Raw genomic sequence first — 20,905 nt, 5'->3', positions numbered from 1 at the left:
ATATCAAATATCTAAATACTGAATCAAGCAACTTAAGAACGGTATGGGGGGCTGACAAAAGCCTGAGTAGACGATAAAATGACCCAAAGTTTTTTTGAAAGTGAAATATCCCTTTAATTGAACCTCATCACATCATCAGCTATTTGAAAATAGCCGATCTACATGCTCACAACGCGTGTTAAAAAAAGATGTTTTTGAAACATTTTAAATACACAAATCATGTATGGGGGTCCATGGCACAAAATATTTTCAGATCTGTGGCCTACATGTTAATTTGGGGGGTCCTTGACATGACAAAGTTTGAGAACCACTGATTTAAACAACATTTAGGAAAGTAGCCCAATTAAATCACTGCACTTCAGAAACAAGCCCCAAAAAAACGCAACCCGCAAACCAATATTTACAAGCAAGTAGCAACTTTTCAGAAAAACAAGCACAATGTCGCTTATAATAAGCAGACATGGCAACGCCGGTGGGACACCGTTGTACGTACAAAGTGTAAAACAACCAGGCTTTTACTGCAGGCGATGCTCGGTTGAAGGTGGGGCAAAAGGCGGAGTTAGTGACCGACATCCAACCAAACACCAACACCCCCTGGCGAGAAGATTCCTCTCTGCTCTACATGCGCACACACATACACACATGCGTTTTCACCTGGCTGCCGCGCACACACTCACACACAGACAGACCGACAGTCAGATTGTACAACTTTTTTGGTGAAGTTTTTCTCCCCTTTTTCTTACAACCTACGAGAAAGAATCCACAGCCCGCGGACAATTCTTCTGTTACAACGACTGTTATAGATCTACTTCAGATTCTCTTCTAATCTACGACCACAGGTGTCCCAAAAAACTCATTGATTTTTGGGAAGGATGGATTCGTCTGCTTTCCTGTTGATCGTCCTCGCCGTCAGCAGCACTGGGATGCTTGGTCAAGGTAGGTTCATCATGTCACTACTGTGTAGTAGCCTCAGCAACACTGACATTTATTATAATTAAGTACAATATGATTATGATTCCCGTCACTGCAGCCTTCATATAATGTACAGCGACGTGCTGGATTACCTGTAACCGTATATCCCACAGATTAGTCTGGGATCAAGACTATCATTGATTTATTTTTTATTATCGTTTTTTTTCCACATTTGCATATCTATGATCAAGATACGAAAGTAAAAGTGTAGATAAAATACATCTACGATAGTCTTGATCCAAGGCTACCCACAGATATAATGATTTTCCGCATTACGAACAGAACAACTTGGCTTAACAATGAATATCACCTGAAGTTATATCCGACGCCACGGCACCATCACACCACTCCAAGTTGGCTTTCGCTTTGTGTGGCTGTAGCGTCCATTCCCATAGAATGTACCTGAACCTTATCCAACTATGTCATTTAGTTTACCTCATGTCCTGGACTGGTTCTCAAAGTGGGGTCCGGGACCCCCAGGGGTCCTTGGGGTGGGGGTCCCTCCCCAGCAAAAGTAGTTAACATAGCGTCACAATCCTTTTAACCAATTTATATGTTCGCTATTCAAAAATAGCAGATCTAAAAGCTCACAGCGTGTCACTTCGTGCCGCGCTGTGAGCTTGTATATCTGCTATTTTTGAAAATATATATTTTCTTACATAAATCTTCTCTTCTGGGGGTCCCTGGCACAAAACATTTTAAGATAGGGGTCAGTGGCCAAATATATATCAATTTGGGGGTCCATGACATGGAAAAGTTTGAGAACCACTGATCTGGATGATGATGATGAATTTAAGCGATGCGAAATGAACGAGAGTCGACGGGACTCAGACTCAGAGGAGACTGTGGAGAGCAAATTACGCACGAGGTCGTGGTCCGTTCGATAACGGCATTATCATGCTGTTTATGAGCTAAACAGGGACCGTTGGGCTACAACATGATTTTAATTCAGAATAACTTTAACACAGTCTAATCCTTTCCCATGTGCACCACCACACCCCCTTCCACATTTCCCCCTGCTTGGCACATGGAGCAGTGAACGCAATTATGGAGCTATTTAGAACCCCACTGTTAAGATGTCACTGCCAGCTGGTCATTTGGTTGTAATTAGGGATGTAATTGTTTAATGCGCATTTGAGGTAGCCTACCTATATGCCTGTGATACCAACGTGTTTGTGTGTGTGTGTGTGTGTGTGTGTGTGTGTGTGTGTGTGTGTGAGAGAGTGCGTGCGCGCGCGCGCGTGTCTGCCATACAGAATTAACACTGTATGATTTCCCTGCCGTCAGACATAAATAAATATATAAACAGGTTAGTCTAGTAATTAACACTTTTTTCTTAAATTTTCTAAGAGCTAAACCATTTACCACCAACGCTCACTGATGGGGCTTTGTTCTGTGCCACAGGGACATGTTAAAACCATTGAGTTATATTATCTCTCTACTCTATGGTTGAATCTCAACATTTCTTCCATTTGTTTTACTGCCTAGGGGTGAGGGTTGCTGGGACACAACTCCTATTTTCCCAGTTCTTATCTCTGGGCTGGTGTGTCTGTCATTCGATGTCTCTTGCTGTTCACAGAGCTGCTTTTTGTCAGGATGAGGATGGCTGAAGGGCAGGCAGGCTGTCTGGCCAGCGGGGTGGTGGCCCATACCTCACATTATTTGATCTTATCTGGCCTGTCCCTGTTCACCGACCCATGGGAGGTGGGCACAAGGGCTGTTTTGGTTCATTTAATTCACGCTGAAATCAATATTCATCCCCAACGGGAGGACAGATAGTGCAGAGAGTGGTTGAAGTTGGTATTAAGTGTGATATGTGGGATTCCTCACATCAAAGCAGAGGTACTTCCAAAGGAATTCAAAAGATGATCTCAAAAGTAATAGGTTAGTTCTAATGGCTGACATGAGGTTTTGCCATTAAGGTTTTTGAAAAATGGGGATGGCTGAATGTGCAAAAATACGTACCCCTTCTCTAAGCAGTAGTGTTGTACTGGTCAAATAATAGGCTAATTTACAATGCTTATGCATCATTCAGAGGGTAGACTACATCCCAGGAGGAGTGTTTCACACAATGAGTCATGTGAACATTGCTTTGCCTTGAAACGTTACCCACTTTGAAATGCTTGGAATGCTAGAATTCCATCAAATAAGACTAACAATGTATCATTAAACAGCCTACCATGGCTGGGGCATACTCCAAAAGTAGTTTTGTTGCTTCTAGACTACATTACCTTGTGTGAACCATGGAGCTAAATAATGAAATTTAAAAGCAAGGCACACAAACAATGGCTATCTAAGAACAAGTGCTGGTAGTCATGGTCAGCATGCAGGCAGGTAATACATAAATACTGCTTGCCCTGTAGAAATTAGAAATTAAATCCAGAGGTTTTTATTTTATTTTCTGTTGCGGGGAACATAGATGGGATGACAGACACAGCTTCATGACTTTGTGCAACACAAGAATGGGGTGAGGCTGGCTGGTTCAACTGTGAAATCTTACATTAATTTGTATTGGGGTGTAGTTCTCACTGAGAACTAAACCCCATTACAAATTAATGTAGAGCATGTCTCATTTAACTTAACAAAAACCTTGAGGACATAGCCGCTCTGTTTGAAATGTTGGCATCACTTAATGTGACAGACAGGCATGATCAACCACCAAGGAATGCTAATAATGCTATTAGTACTAATGTCCAAACTAAAATAAAGTGTATGTTGAAAGCCTTTAAGATGGTCAACTGTCTTCCTGGAAAAAGAACATCAATCACAGTACTTTAGTGAGCAGCAGTCATTGCATTGTTAAAATACATGGCTCTTTAATTATGTGCACCCTAAAGTCATCCATTCACATTAAATAAATTGACTTAAGATTGTTAGCCAGCCAGACAAGAGGGTGTGATATGTTGTTCGTACTTCAAATTACTTTAGCCTGGGGACGGGCATGTAATACTATCTACATTTGCCCAGACATGTGAAACAGCCTCTCTTTTTCTGGAGGGAAAATACCTTTGGACAGGGGAGGGGGAAGGGGGTGGATCCTGCTGTCACTCTGAGAAGTATGAGGGTACTCAGGGTATGTGGCCTCTGAACGCGGGGGTGCAGCTAGAAATCCTGGGCCCCCTGACACCTGGGCTCCTGGGCCCCATAATAGTATTAGGTAGTTAAACTGACATATAAAACATTAGGGGTGCGCCGATAGCACCTTTTCATGCCCCAGTGTCAGTGCTTTATTTTTGAGAACTCACCGATATTGAGTACAAGCATATGTTTGTTTGTTTATCTTGTTTGTTTATTTATTTATTTTTGCAGGTTTTAACATGCAATAATTGCAACTTATTTTTTTCTGAGCAGGATTCTCACCCTTAGCAGAAACATATCCTAAAATTATACTACTCAGTCATTACTTATGGCCTAGCCCGTCCCTCTGGGTTATGGGAACTAAACAGCCGCCGCATCCCTCCTGGTTATGGGAGCAATGTCACTTAGAAACACGCGCAGTCCTCCCTTCAAGTTATGGGAACGACATCACTTGTAAACACAGCTCTTTGTTTTTAGTTTTTGCTGGCAACGAGCGACTACATGTTACACAGTACACCATTTAAAATACTCCAAAATCAACATTATGAACACAAAGAACTGACGCATTCAAATAAAAAAAAAAGAGGTTCTTGCCAACAGCCAAATATTTTAGCCTGGTATCTCTGGCGTGTTCCAGGGCCCCTGTCCAGGTTTCGGCCCTCTGAATCATTCAGGGGCCCCCATGGCGCCCCTGTCTGAAGGCTATAGCTACCTTCAACTTCCACAACCTCAATGGCTTATGCTGTGAAAGGTCAAAGTCTTGTTTGAAGCCACCTTAATCATTCTGTCAGATGGCTTTAGTTTGATCTCCTATTCAAAAGGGGCTGGAAATCTAACACGCAGAACTGACTAGTTATGTCATGTTAATAGCAATGAATGATGTTATATGAGTAATTTTACAAGTACTTTTGAAGCAGTAGCAATGCTACTGCTGTGGTAATACAACAGTAATCCAATATTTCAATTTCCCTCCCAGAGGCCAGAGGGAATCACCATTTTCATGACAATGAAAATGGTGATCTATGTAATTAATTCAATGCTTCTGCATAAAAATACCAAATGTACCTGCCATACATTAAATAATGGTACTGTACACAAGGAGGCTGAAATGCTGACATGTTTAATTCATCTTCCTAGAAATGCAAAATGTCAGCGAGCAGCGCATTTTCCACATTGGTTCATCAGGTTCACTGTCAATAGAGCTTAAACTTTTAGACTCCAGTCCCATATTGTTACATTTTCAATGGATTGTCTATAAAACCACTTAAACCTGATATACTTAGTTGACCCGAGTCCCCCAGGGTCATGTACTATACCCCCTCTTGTTTTCGCTCTACACTTCACCAAAAACAGCCTAACTACTGTACAAGCTCATACCACAATGTTAGTCCCCAGAAAAGGGAAGCTAGGGTTCAAGTGGTTAAGAAAGAAAATGTCAACAGTATACAGGGGAAAGGGAAGATGGAAAGAACAAAAGACAAGATTGAGAAAAAAATACAGTGATTCTAAAATATGGTCCTCGCTCTGTGCCGATCAGCTTTCCCAGGCACACAGCGAGAGCATGGACAGTGTGTCTAATGCAGGGGCCCTCACTTGGGGGTACCTTGTAGCTTGGTCAGGGTCAGAGACCTTTTGCATTGCTATTCTCTTACCTGTGAAAATGCACTTTATATGTATTCAGTGACCAAAAGTACTCGAAAGGGGGAAGCAATACAACGAAAACGAAAATAGAATGTGAATGAGGTCATAGGTTGTGCTGGAAGTTTCCTATCTCTCTCTCACACAGACGCACACATGCGCACACACACATACGCACGCACGCACGCACACACACACACACACACACACACACACACACACACCCCCCTCATCGCTTCACAGAGTAAAATCCTCGATTAACTTAAATTAACACTCAGGACTTTACTGTGCACATGAAGCAGTGCATAACTCAACAGTAGCAGTGCACTTCGATGTTGTGTTGTGGGGGCGAAAGTGCCAGACATTTGCTGTGTAGTGGTGGTGGTGATGTCATGGCGAAACTCATTTCACTGCCCAGGAAAGCGTGACAGTATCAAAGCAGGAAGTTAAATGTGATGTTTGCCCAAGTCTCAGCGGGGGAGCCCAGGCTTTGTTTAATGTGCAGGAAAATTAAAATTCAGTGAAGTCCACCTTGCCAAGAAGAAACTCCCAGGGGAAGTGCAGACAGAGTCAGGCAGCTCTGAATAGCGGCAGGGAAATGGCTTGTGTTATCTTGCCTCTGCTTTCTGATTTGCAGACTCAATTGTTTATAGGCCAAAAGGGTCCCAAGCAATAACTTGTAATCCAAATAGATATTAAAATAAGGACTTTTTTTTTTTTTGTGAAATCTACCTCATACTTTTTTCCCCACACAATTTTGAGATTAACATAATTTATTCATTGTCGAATTGGAACTGTTCAGAGGGACTTGTGTGTGTTTTTGTGGTTAATTGTTTTCCCTACTACTGCATTGAGCTCTGGGACTGTTTTTTATTATTATATATACAGTATATTTTCTTTAGGAAAATCTCAGTTCCAACTTTAATACTATTTTGTGTGTGTGTGTGTGTGTGTGTGTGTGTGTGTGTGTGTGTGTGTGTGTGTGTGTGTGTGTGTGTGTGTGTGTGTGTGCGTGCGTGCGCGGCTGCGCACGTGCGTGCAGGGGGCGGGGGCGGGGGGGGGGTTGTTGTTGGGTTGGGGGGGGTGGAATTGGGGTGTGGCATCATGTATATGGATATGACTCAGTGTGTGTGTTTGTGTTTGTTTATGTAAAATAACCCTTGGAGGTGGCATTTGATGAGGATGAGGATGGGACCTAGTCTCGTGTGGTGGTTGGGGAATGGTAAATGGGAAAAGTCAGTGATGCTGGCAGGTCATCACAGGCTTCTACAGTAAATCACTGTGACCCTGTGACAGATGAAGGAACATCTGACTTTCTCACCCTTGTCTGTGCGATGCTTTTTGCCCTGGGTGATGGTCATCTAGTCTAGTGAAAAAATACCCACATCGCCCACCCCGCCATCCGTTAATGGAGTAATTCCAGCTCTGCTGAAATGGGACCTGCTGTCTGACCTGCTAAATGACTTCTAGGAAAGCTATGCCCTTACAGTATAGCACCTTCAAATCACTCTCTTCGTGTACAGGTATATTAAAATGTACATGAAATGAGATCAATATATTCATCTTTGATTGTTGAAAAGCTGAGTTATATCACGAGTGAAGGATTAGGAATGAATGAGAGTACAAAACAGATATCAGGCCTTTTTATTTGAGTGGTGATGGTAGTGTACACACAGACATGTGCCTTGTCACATAAAGCAGAGATGAGCAGTGAGAGAATCTGTCAAATAAGCTTTAAATGAAATGTGTTTATTTTGTGTGTGGGTGTGCATGCACGTGTGAGTTATTTATTCAGAAGCTTCTGCAGTTGGTTCATGGCGTGTGTAGGTTCAAAGCTATATTGATAACTCAGATCCTTGTTTACTTGTCTCTTTTACTCCTTAATCCTCACCAGTAATTCAGAGCCAAAAAAAAATGGTCACAGCTGGAGTCAGATGCATTGAGATATTAAAAAAATAGTGAAAACTGAAAAGATGACAATGTGTTTGACTTGCAGAATTAATTATAAATAATTGCACATCATGAAGTTTCAGCCACATACAGGAAATGCAGTACATTTCTGTATTTCCTCTATATGGCTGAAACTTCATGATTGTGCTAATATGAGATGACTGCTCATTAGTCATATCTTTATACATGTAATTAGTGACTACACAAATCTCTGTTCATACGCTTTCAAATAAATGTAATTGAGATGTATTACAACAGTCAAGAATGGGTTAGGATTTGAATTTAAGATGTCCACATTTAAATTTAGGTTCATGTGTTGAATACGTATTGACATTTCTAGTATAATGAGGTCCATTGTAGGTTCCTACAAGGAGAAATCTGAAATCAGTTACATTAACCACTTTCAACCTGATTTCTTGGTATGTGACCCTTGATCCAGGACACATGATGTCCTGGTTTTTGGTTTGTTCCGATTATGTTCCTTTCTGTTCCTGAGTACAAGTAGGCAGCCAGCCTGCCAGAGGTGTCTTCAGGGATGAGACACCTGCCTCCAATCATCCTCAGGAGCCTATTTAAGCAGGCCGGCCAGAGTCACTCTCTCTCCTGATCATCAATCATCCATTGATTCTCTCTCTGGGAACGCAGAGGTCCTGGGTTCAGGTCCAGGATAAGCCCCAATTTCACCATGAACTCTGTTGTAGTACATAACAAAATATGGGAGAGCACACTCAAGAAATAATGCAGACAAATTGTTTAACAAACTATAAATAGCTATATATAAATCACAATGTGATGTGATCAGTCAGTAGTATCAGTAGTGTAATGTGGTAGAAGAGAGAGAGAGACTCTGGCCAACCTGCTTAAAGGTGTCATGACATTCATTTTCACTTTTTTTATTTTCAATGTTTTATTTGGGGTTTTATGACCTCAATTACACCCAAAAAACCTGAACTTAGAACATTCAGTGGATTTTCTGTGGTCTGGGGTTTTCTGAATAATTAGGCTGAAAAGTAATCTGAGCTTGGCCCTTCGACAGTGAGGTCACAGTCGATTAATCCCGCCCACTCTCCTCCTCGCCCCTCCCCTCCCCTATCCTTTCCTTTGGGGGGGGCGGAGCAGAGGCGATGATTGACAGGCAAAATCCCTCACCAGCGACACCCGCAGGCAAAGATTTCTTTTTTCATTGCAGTTGAAAAGGCTTTAGAAATGTGAGAGAAAAACACCTGCAATGGATCACTGGAATGGAATTTTCACTTAAAACTTTTTGTACACTTTTGAAGGACCAGGACAAAGACTTTGAATGTGGTGTAAAAGTGAATGTCATTAAACCTTTAAATAGGCTCCTAGGGATGATTGGAGCAACAAACTGCTTTTTCATATTCCGTACGGTAATCACGTTTGCCTATTGGCCTCTAAAATTAGTAGGAGGGGATTGGATTATTTCTTACAAAATACACCCTATCATTAACGCATCATCCAGTCAGCCCCAAATTGAAATTGTTTGTTGAGGGGCCTCTACAGAGCGCACCTGTATGAGCACTTCTGTCCATAGGGGGCACCACAAATGTGAAAAGGTGAGCCTTATGTTGTAGAAATTATTTCCAGCCCACGACTTACACAGCCCCTGGGTAGGCCATCCAGCCTGGCGGAGAGCCCCTTTCCAGTTAACTATGTGCTACCAACAAACTATAATGTAAGTGAGCTTTGACTGTTGTGCATTACACTGGCACTGAAAATGACAACTCACCCAATATTTGCTGATTGACTGTGGCAGGTTAGTGCAACCAATGCAGCTGTCTTGGTGATAAGCATTAGGTGCTAACTAAGCCAACTAGTACAGGCGTCTTCAATAGCTTGCTCATTAACTTGAAGCACATGTAAAAGATGCAGCTATGAATGATTTGCCTGAAAATCTTCAGTTCACGGGACATCCTGGCCTCTCTCTCCGCCCCCAACCAACCCTTGACCCTGACCCAAATTGCTAGTCATAGTGATTTTTCTGCATAATGTAAACCAGTTGTTCTCAACTTTGGTCCTGGTGAGCCACACTACTGCCAGTCCTCTGTTCCTGCAGTGTCCAGTGTACCAGGTGTTGCTTAAATGTTTCCCTGAGTGGACAGCTGGAATTAAAACCAGCAGGACATCAGCCGTGTATACTGAACATCAGCCGAGAATCCCTGGTATAAATATTATGATTACATAAAGCATTTACCTAAATGACCAGAATTGTTTTTTACATAAATAAATATTACATTATACATTCCCCCCTACGCAAATAGGTTTTCAGAGCTGATTCTAGTATTTTGTGAAATATAGAGGCAATACACTTTCTCCTCTTACAAAAGTATATTATGGTACCATCATTCTACCAAAAGTACCTTTACACTCCTATTAAAGGAACTGGCTTTTGCAGAAGCTTCGAGTGTTTGTATTGGATGGTGAAAATCTCATAGGAACATGTCAGTGCTCACTCAAAGAAAAAAGATCAATAACCATGAATGTTATCTTAAGTGGACAAGACTGCTATTATGGAAAACAACAAAAGCAGTGGTTATACTTGTAGCCTTAGATTCCAATTAAACAGATGGCTGCAGGCTTTTTAAAGTAATGAGAGATGTGAAGAAAAAAAAACTCTATTGCTAACTTTAATTGTGATGCCTAAAAATAATAAGTTACATACGGCTCGGGAGAGCTCTGTATTCAGGCTCTTAGCATTGATTGTTTAAGCACCAAATTCTTTTCTTGAATAGGCACCCTATGTATGCATGTGTGGGGGAATGACTCAGTAGCTTACCATCATAAGTTACTGTTTTCCTATGAATATAATACAGTGGGAAGGGAGCTGGATAAAACCAATTGCTGAAAAGTGCTAATATGTAGATACATAGAAGAAGCATATCTGACTGAGCCTATATCATACATGGCCATTGACTGGATGGTGCCCAAATTAACCCTGACAATGGAGTGAAAGAAGCACCAATGTGAAATGTAGTCTTCCAACTGGACACACTTAATGGAACACACTTAATGGAATTTCTTTGTGCCTGCAATTAGATGCTGCTGCTCTAAAATTGAGTTATGCAAGCTAAGGTCTCAAGCTGCGAGAACAGCTCCACTCTCCCCCTACCCCGCATTGTTAACCTTTGATACAGATTTCCTGCTGAAAGGCAGGAAAAAAGTTGCCAATATATATCATCCCAAATCTGATTCCCTTTTCGGGTCATTCAGAACAACTGACATTCACAAAGACACACACATCCACTCTCTGCACAGTAACTCAATTCTGATCCATTTTCTCCCTTTAACCACATGAACCCTAGCGTCCGAATTCTTGGCATGTCATGATAGGTGAACATTCGGTGTTGTGAGCGGATATTTTCGACGGAAGAGAGGGGGGAAAGTAGGGGACCATGTATATATCTCTGGGGGACCTCCGTCAACGAAGTATATAGAGTTTAAGTGGTTAATGAATCACTCCTCACTGACCATACTATTAGCACACAAACCGCATGCTGAATGTCCATAAAGCAGCAAGAGCAGTGTATCCTACACGCTGACGGATAGTGTTACACAGTGTGTGTGTGTGTGTGTGTGTGTGTGTGTGTGTGTGTGTGTGTGTGTGTGTGTGTGTGTGTGTGTGTGTGTGTGTGTGTGTGTGTGTGTGTGTGTGTGTGTGTGTGTATGTAGGTGGGTTAGAAGTATGCTTGAGGGCAGAGGGCATAGTGTCGTGCTGTCCGCACGCACACACACACACACACACACACACACACACACACACACACACACACACACACACACACACACACACACACACACACACAGTATTGGTATATTGAGGGGATGTGGGGTGTGTGTTATGACTTAAGCCCTCCTGGAAGAGAATAGTGGCTGACAACATGGGCGCTAGTAGACAGGAAAATGGGTCATGTTGACATTGCTTGCTACATTTAATTGGTATCTCCCGGTGCCTTCACAAAGCAAGTATTCATCCTGGGTTTTCCCCTGAAGGTCGCTGATGCCCGATGAAAGCTGTACAGTAACAGTTGTACATCACTGTGTGCTTGTCCAGCTAGAATGTCCATCCCTTGCTGTATGTGTCATCGAAAAATGCTGTAGAACCTGACTTTGACAGCAATGCCGTGGAGAAGTGCAACATTGTAGTTGTTCGGGTGTTCTTGGAAAAGAACAGCACACTGTAAAATCATGCGTGTTCATTTAATCCTAAAACTGTACAAATGTAACCTAATGGACCTGTTAAATTAGTGCTTTGGATTTTACAGTGCAAAATGTTTTTTGGGAGTCTGTAAGGCAAAGCTAAATGCTCTTGTGAAGACTGGAATGGAAATTGAAAATCCAATTTTGTGTCCTCTTAATGAGAATTTTGCCACTGAGAATAATGATGAATGGTTTCGGCTCCTTCTGTTCTTGTGACATGCAGGCGTTCTTGTGTTGGGGCATAAAAAAGAAGCACAGAGACAGGATTTTCTTCACTGGCTGATTACACAGCAATTGCCAAAACCGCAGGGAGCAGCCAGCAACCAGCATCCATATATTGTGTAGAAGATGTTTTTTTTACACATTTTCACAAAGTCTCTGTCATGGAGCACAACCAAATCAAAAGCAAAAAAAGTGACTGCGACTTGCAAGGCATGCCTTTCGAATTTCAAAACTGCCCACCAAAGTTTTTTTATGATGAAGGGGGTAAAAGCGACAACAAGTAGGTCAAGGGAAGAAGAGGTAAAAGTAACTTATGTTGTATTTTACAAGGGCAGTATAAATCACCCTCTGGTGGCTGCCTGACCATGGCTGAATGATAAACACATCTACCTGCTTGATGTAAAGGGGTACTTAAGTTTGGGGCGGGAGGTGGATTGCCGCATAAACATTCGTCTCCTCGCTTCCAAAGAAGTAAATATTTCCGCATCTCACGGAGTCAGGATTGGTTGGAAGCAGTGGTGTCTATATGTCATCGTGGTAATGAAACATTCAGATGCACAAAGCCGCTCATTTTGTCTGTTTACTTACTGCAGTGCTACGCAGGCTCCGCAGTTAGATGAGTACAGAAAATTTTAACCTTAGGCTGTGTTCGGAGGAACGTTTATAAAACATCTAATTTAATTAGGTACTGGCTTATTGTTGTCTAGACAAAAACAAAAAAAAGACAGCAGCGAGAACCAGGCCAAACATAAAGAGTGTAGGCCGGCAATAATAGTTAGGATACTCTTTTTTAATGGAAAAGCATCGTTATTATAGTCGGTTTGTGCTTTCCTCCACCGTGTTCAATTTTTTTGTCTTGGTGAACATGACATAAAAATAAATATGTCTCACTTTGTTTGTTGGAATTCATTAGGGTTTGTGCAGTGCATCAGGACAACTCATGGCTTGCGCTGCTCATGTTTATGCAGAGCATAAACATATGCATTTCTTTTCTTTGTTTGACATCTAATGAGGCCAACCTGGTGACGCCTCCAGAACGCGCAAGTGCGGATGGTAATCCTACAGCTTACGCCGTGTGAAACCAGGGCTTTCAGCTTTAGAGCTGATTGCCACCTCTGAGATTCAGAAGCCATCAGTGGTCGATGGTTCTTTTCATGTGACAATGGCAGTGGATCAGTAGTCCTTACCAGCAGCTGAGGTTTCAGTTCTGGGAATTTGGCCCAACCTTATCCTAGAGTGGACCCAGCAGGAGCATAGAATTCATCCATTAAAAGGAGATTATCGCTGAAGGCTCAGCTTTGAAGTATATTATTCCTACACCCTAGGAGTTTTATGAACGTTAGTGAACATTTACTACTGTACCCCACAGAAAGGGGACTTAAAAATGAGTTTGGCCTACCCCCTAGTGACAGACACTGAGGTATATAGACAGACACATTTCAGGGAAAAGATGCACAAAGGTGACCATGGCATTAACTATAAGGCGATTTCTCTGGGAATCATGGTACATTTTCTGGTTGCCAACTGCTACAGTCAAAGTGTCCAGAATTTCAGTATCCCATCCCACGAAAGGGCTTATTTCACTGCAATAATAGCCTACACACTATAGACTAGTGTAAGGAAGGAGAAAATTGCAAGTCTTTAAATGGTATAATCTTGAGCACATTCACTTATATTAGGATGCTTGTAGTTCCACAGTGCAATCGATTTTCAGTCAACAGCGTACGCCCACCTCATTATTTGGATTTGTGAGGGAGTAGGCTGAGGGGACTGGAAAAGCCTGCCCTGTCTGCCCTACCATCAAAAATTAATTTGGCATTCTGTTTAAAAGACATCGTTATGCTGCAGCTGTTCTGTTTGTTCAGAAGGTCTGTGGTAATTGAGAAATTATTCATTTGAAGTGAGATACAGTATGACTGCAGCTGCGTGCTCATCTGTAAGGTTGTGTATACTGCCATGGGCATCGTGTCTCGGTTTTTCCATTCCCTGACCCTGACTAGTCCGTGTTTCTCTTGATTATTCTGCTTCACTCTGACATATCACAGAATAGTATTTATTTTATGATAAGAAAATATGTAGTGTTACAAACATTAAATCATTTAGTTTTTCAGTCCTATAATTTAAAGACTTGCATGTACATCATTATGGTTCTCATCCACTCCAGCTACAAAGTACAAAACTAGCAATGTCTTAAGTAACCACTCAAACCTTGTACTTCGTTGTATGACAAAACTTGTTCTTGTTAGCTTGTTCTTGGACAGCTACTTTTGCCATATTTTTTCATCAAATGTTTGTATATTTTTGCAGAATGTTTGTGTAATTTCACTTCTTATGACATGCCCAGAATAGGGGCGCTATAGTTCACATGGCTAAGAATATGTGCATGTGCAGGCTTCAGTTTTGTGGACACATTTATATCTAGCCCTTGTTGGGCTAAACTCATCATCAGTCTACAATTGTAATTTGTAAACCCATCTCAGACTTTCTGCTAGTGGTGCAGTGCAAAATGTTTGGCTGCTTTCCTCTTTTCCTTTATTACCATTCATGTCACACTTAGAAGCAACAAGGGACAGGATGCAATAGGGCAGAGGAAGAGAGGAGAAAATTAAAATGCATCATAGATGATGGTTGATCTCCTCAAGCAGATGTTCTCCAAATCTCTTCTGCAATGTGTACTGAAATATCAGTTGCTATCAGTTTCCGCCTCATTGAATTATCTTTTTTTCATCTGTAATTTTAATTATAAATGTATAAAAACTTGTGGTTTATGACTTCATTAACACTTAAACCTTACCCTATTAGTTGACCGGGTTATCAAATATTTTCCCTCTACACCAAATGTCTCCACCAAAAACAGCTGATCTACAAGCTCACTACACTGCATAAGCATCATGAAGCATTGTGAGCTTGTAAATCGGCCATTTTTGATGAATATTCACACCACAATAGGGAGTCAATAGGTTCATGTGGTTAATGGCTCAAAATCTGAAAAGCAGGAGATTTGATTGGGCTCATGTGAAAAGTCATACGCTTTGCTTCATTGCAGAGAATACGCTTGGGCATTATGTGTACAGATGTGAGGAGATGATTTTAGCAGCTTGGCTCTCTTGGCCACTACCTCAGTGGAGAGTTGCTGCTGGTGAAAGGAGGACACAAGACACACTTGTGCCCCGCTAGTGGTGAGCTGCAAGGATAGTGATGGTTGGTCGGTAGGTTGTGAGAATGTGTGCTTTAAGGATCTTTGGTCCGGTTGGGTGTAAAAAGCAGCACAGCCTCTAGCTGTCTTTTAGACTCTTGTGTTTGTTTTGAGCCCAATGTTTTCTCTTTGTGTATGCTGTTGATTTGTTTACAAATAATTTCAGTTCAGACTGCGCAATTTCAGATGTAGCCTGTATCCGACAAAAAAGACCCCCATAGGCAACGTGAATGAGTATGATCAATTGCCAGTGATTCTGGCATTCATCACCAGCCCTGACAGCCAACTAAAATTATAATAATGGAGATAGTCCAAAGCTTTAGTGTCAGTATTATATGATAGGATATTGGATTCCTTAAAGTGTGCACTATTTTATACATGTGATGCTCAATTACAATCTGTTCAATTCAGACCAGAATGCATTTTCAGTGATAAAACACATGCCTGATGCTTAGAGTAGGCCTAAGTATTCTAACACATTATCTGTGATTGCGATAAAGCATAGAATAGGCTTAATTTTAGAGAATTTTGTTATAAGATAGTGGTCCATGGACCCTGTGTGGAAAGACCTTGCTCAGTTTATTAATAGGCTATGCCTAACATTTTTGTAAAACTCTGCTGAAATCTAGTCAGGTCACTAGGTGACCCAATAACATGCAGGGATGTGCTATTTATAATTTAGTTTACTGTGCCTTTCCCAGCCACCCTTATTAATTACATTATTAGTCAGCACACATCACCAACAGATAACCCATCGTAACATTCACTATCAATTAAGTAGTCTACAGTTACACTATAAGACTTATATTAATTTGAGTTTGACCACTGACTGACCACCCCATGTAACAATTAAACTTTGATTAAACCTTATTGTTCCTTAATTATACTGTTCTAGTCATAGATCTTTTGTTAACCACAGTATAAATAATAGGGTTAAAGTTCTAGCTTTCATCTATGATTCATGGCTGAGTGTGAGGATGACTTTAGACTTGTAAAGATGACTTACATCGTACACACAGTAGTGCTGTTGTTGTAATACTATCCTGGGCGAGAACAAAGCATGTGAAGTCTAGGCAAGTTTGTACTATAAGCTGATGTCTTCTGCTGAAGACAGCAGCATTAAGGTCTAATTTTAACTTCTTGACTGGATGGGAACCACATGAAGCTGAACTACTTTTGGCCTTATTGAGGAAATACCAGGGGGGATCTCCTGTGTATCTCTCAGTCAGAGATAACACTACCAAGCACTCTTTCAAGATAGCCGCAGTACTCAGGTATTTGAAACTGGACTGTCCTCTTTACTGAAAATACACCCATAACTCACAAGAAATGCACTGGAGCCCCAATTGTTGTTGACTAGTACATTTCTCTTCTCCAACACACAACCTTTCTTCCTCAGTGAAAGCTTTAACAAGGCTTTTTTTCCCTTCCAAACTGTGTGTTTTCCACAGATAACAAAAGCCGACTGGGTGTTTTTTCTTTCTTTTTCCAAGACACTTGAGAAAACTAGGCTATATATCACCCCACCTGCTAGAGGGAGGCAATACACTCTTACAGTTACCTGATAATGAGACTGGTCATTAGTATATTTTTCTGTATGCTAACGTGGCTGCCAAGACTTAAGAAAAAAAGGCTTCCTATTCATCATCTGAAAGACCACAATACACAGTTGTTTTCATCAACTCATTTATGTGTCTTGCTGGTCTATACTGACCTTCCTTTTTCTGTCTTTTGTCAATCCGGTTTGTCATTCTCTAATAGCGTTGCTCGCTGTATGAACTTTGACTCTGATTCCCCACTTCTTTCAATCTTTTCTCATGCAGTCTAGTCTCAGTACAGTGCAACATTTATTTTCCACGAGGAACAGAACAATGACCTGAACAAATGACCTCATCCAGAAAAAAAATTGTGTTTGTTAGCTTGGAGTTTTTCAATTATGACCACTCGATCAGAATCTATATTATGTTGTGAGAGTCTCAGAGCGAGTGTGTGTGTACAATACCATGTACATCTGCTTATACAATGTTACTCCCTATAGGAGCATCGTAACAGTGCGAAGCTGACTAGTTGGGTGTCTCAATAGATCAGGTTTCAGATAGCACACTGTCTACCAGAGCTTGCAGGCATTATGCAAAGAGGATTTAAGGAGTAAACATTGGCTTTGGCAGGTTAGGGTCAGTTTCAGTCATCCATCCTATCAGGGTGACATGAGATCTCAGTATGGATTGTTCACATTTTTCATTACTTGCCAGAGTATTTGTTTTCATGATTAGGAAATAATACAGAAATCGCATGTAAAAAATAACATCCCGAAAGCCACGCAAAGACAGAATAGATTGTTTAGACTCAATAATATGACAGTTTTTGATGATAATTGTTGTAGAGTATTTGTTTTGATGTGTTTTGATCTGTATTGCTGTCACGTCTTGTTTTTAACTCTGGAGTTCTGAATCTCGCGTCTGCACAAAAAAAAATGCCCTCGGGTACTAATAAAGAAACCTTGAAAAACCTTAAAGCTGTGATGTACAAATAAGCACCAAGGAGATGATTATTCCCAACCCCCACTCCCGTATCTGTAACTTAAAGAGAGGCTTTGAAGTTGCTTGTAGCTGCAAAGGGCTTGTTTTGATTAATTCAGTTGTTCATTTACAAATCAAATGAAGAGCTTAGCGTTGTCATATCTATCAGGTTAATGCGAATGCAAATCATGCTGTTTTAAAGCACACACCTATTTACATGAGCTTTGGCCATAATCCTGAGTTTTAAAGTGGGAGATATGCAGGAGTAGTGAGACGGAGGGTGCAAGAGGCACGTTAGATGTATTTAAGTAGTAAGACAGAGGGTGCACAAGTTAGATGTATTTAGTAGGACAGTATGTGCTTTGTGCATTTAAACTGGAGTTTCCAAAAGGGGTTTTATGTCAAGTTAAATCTCGCAGAGGCCTTAAGGGCCTGATTAAGACAGAAATCTCTCACTGACTGCTGGAGGGCAAAATTCCAGTTGTTTGCGGGAAGACCAGTCTTATGTGTTGTAATGTAAGGGAATCCCTGTGGGTGTGTACCACACCAACAGTGATTGTATACCGTCAACAATTAGCCCTGTGGTAATTGATATTTTAATGAGACTATTACATACTGTAGGGCCTTAACCCATTAAGACCGGGAAAGCATCTGTGTCATTTTAGATGTTAGCTATAGCAGCACACGTTTTTCACAGAAGGCATATCGTTGCTGTCGGGCAGAAACCTCTCCATAATCTAGATTTTTGTGTTTTTTTTTGTAAATTAATGGCCTACTTGATCATACTACAGCGTCACACAAAAGCATCAAAAGTAGCAGATCCACAAGCTTGAAACGCAGCGCCTGAAAAGTAAACAGTTTTGGATACATGAGGTTTCCACCCGACAGAGATGATTTGTAGACTCCGCCTCAGGTCTTAATGGGTTAAGTGAGATTTGACTACTGGATGACAGTTCAGAACTGTTATGGATTTTGAAATTTATGTGAGCAGAATTATCATGGCAACCCAATTCGCCACACTTCCATCTCATGGAGGACTGTATGCCTTGTGACAGAAATTGCAAACAGTAGAAATGTGTCCTGGGGGCAGTTCTATATAACATAAGCCATACTTTGAGTGCGAAAGGCTCTGGAGGTAAACTATGTGTTTCTAATCATCATAAAATGGCCCTAATTTAAGCATAAGTTAGTTTTATTTATTAAGGAGCCTTAGCTGTGTTGGCCCCCGAGGCTTAGTTTGATCAAGGTGTATCAGATACCCTGCTTTGGTGCCTTGTTTTCACCCTTTGAAGTCTGAGGCGGATCGGGCAAGTAAAGGGTTGTCAGGATGTTAACTTTCCTCTTTGAGTTTAATGACCTAGAAATGTTTCCATATTTCTCTTTTCTTTTGAAGAACTCATTTGAAAGTGCTGCATTTCCTTTAAACGGTCAAAGGGGAAGTCTTATCTGAGAGAATTCCTGGGGAATGTGATTCACAATGTCATCGCTTTCTTGCTATGGTCATACCTCATTCACTTGATAGCTCTGAGACAGCTTAGTCCTTGTCTTGACATGGTTACGACTAACAGGCCATTTATTGCCTGGGTTTAAACCTTTGAATCCGCCCACTCCACTGAGTTGACTGATTATGGTCTGGCATCGTGACACGAAACAGCGGTTTCTTGGTTGAAAAAAAGCCATTATCCAATGAGCGCCACGGGGGGAGGGGGGACACTAAATTATTAGCCAATCAGAGCCACGGGCGGGACTAAACACAATTTTCAAGCTGTTATCATGCGTTGTCAAGTTGTTGTCAAGCGTTGTCAAATCAGCTGGGAGGAGTAAAAACTAAAATGACAAGATAGACCTTGCTATTGAAGCTGTTCTAAATTGATTAAAAGTACCAATTACTTTGAAATCCAAACAGCATTATGCTTTGAAGTAATTTTTTTCAAAGTAGAGATGATTTTGGGATTGCATGGCTAAGCATCAGCTTCAACGTTAGATTCAGGCGGTCTCTGTTGATTGGTTATGGAAAAATCGAATACCCCTTCCCCCCACGGAAATCTGTTGGAGTGGAGGCAATGTCAGAGTCAGACGGAAGATGGAAATGGATTGTAACGAGGCAAACAAACACTGGCTAATTGTCCTTTCTACTTGTTATCAGAGTTTAAAAATAGACCCTGTACCTGACAGATAGACTGCCAGCACTTAAAGGAATAGTTCACCCCAAAATTATCTACTCACTCTCATGCTGTTCACATACAGTTGAAGATTATTTTGTCCACATAACCCACAGTGAGATTGCCAGCCGCTACTACATACAGTAGCAGATTCTGCAAAACAACTTAAGTGACCAGTTAGTACCAAAAAGTGGGGACATTACCATAAAATTGTACTCCAAATATTCTGAAGCCAACCAATCACACTGTGAGTCTGTGAGTGGAAACTATTATATTTAGGCCACACTATTATTTAGCACACAGTACTCTAATAATGCATGAGAACGGGACAATCTTCTCCATGTCCGTGTTTTTAGCACAAGTTATTTGTGTGAACATGTGTAAACATTTTCAAAAACAACAACGATTTGTAAGATTTAGCTCTACTAATGGTATGATAAATTATGCAGCTCTAGCGTATCAGGAAGGGTGGCCTGGTGGCTCAGGCAGTCGGTGTTTGGAAACCTTATAAACGTTTTCTCAAGTTAAATCCATATTCAACCGGTTGGGGGCAAAAAAGTTTTCAAGACCTACAGCACCCATTTATCAGTTTCCCTTGTCTCACATGAGGCATGGTAGAAAATAGGTTAGCCTCAATAATGAAAATAAATTAAATGTTCTTTTCAGTACAAAAACACACGCATTGTTCAGAGTTTCATGGAATAATTACTGTATTTCACTGATAACAATCACATTTCAGAGAGAAAGAAATAATTGTCAGTGGATGCTGCAACGAGTAAATCAATTATCTATGGTAATGTTCCTCCCATGGTCTTTATACGGTATACTGAGACTTGACCATGCCTGGCTTAAGTAAAGTGATAGACCTAATTCTCCAAGGTACACCACCATCAATGTGCATATCGTCCCTGTTGGGTGGAAACCTCATATGTCAAAAACCTTTCAGGATTCAC

At 41.1% G+C, this 20,905-nt stretch overlaps 1 protein-coding gene across 3 annotated transcripts in view; it reads left to right on the top strand.

Annotated features, from left to right (window-relative positions):
* The first annotated feature begins 616 nt into the window (after nucleotides 1–616).
* The window catches only part of alcama (activated leukocyte cell adhesion molecule a), an 88,778-nt gene continuing 68,489 nt past the window's right edge, over nucleotides 617–20,905 (top strand). For 2 of the 3 annotated variants that reach the window (XM_080436518.1, XM_080436519.1), the window contains exon 1: nucleotides 617–936. In XM_080436518.1, coding sequence (XP_080292644.1) covers nucleotides 873–936 — 64 coding nt within the window. In that variant the 5' untranslated portion in view covers nucleotides 617–872. The remainder of the gene's footprint in view (nucleotides 937–20,905) is intronic. The other variant, XM_080436520.1, reaches the window with a different exon arrangement.

Source organism: Gymnoscopelus braueri (assembly GCF_963280865.1).
Source record: "Gymnoscopelus braueri genome assembly, chromosome: 8".
Taxonomy (NCBI): Eukaryota; Metazoa; Chordata; class Actinopteri; order Myctophiformes; family Myctophidae; genus Gymnoscopelus; species Gymnoscopelus braueri.
Note: the sequence above shows the minus strand (reverse complement) of the source record. Positions and strands in the feature narration are given on the sequence as shown.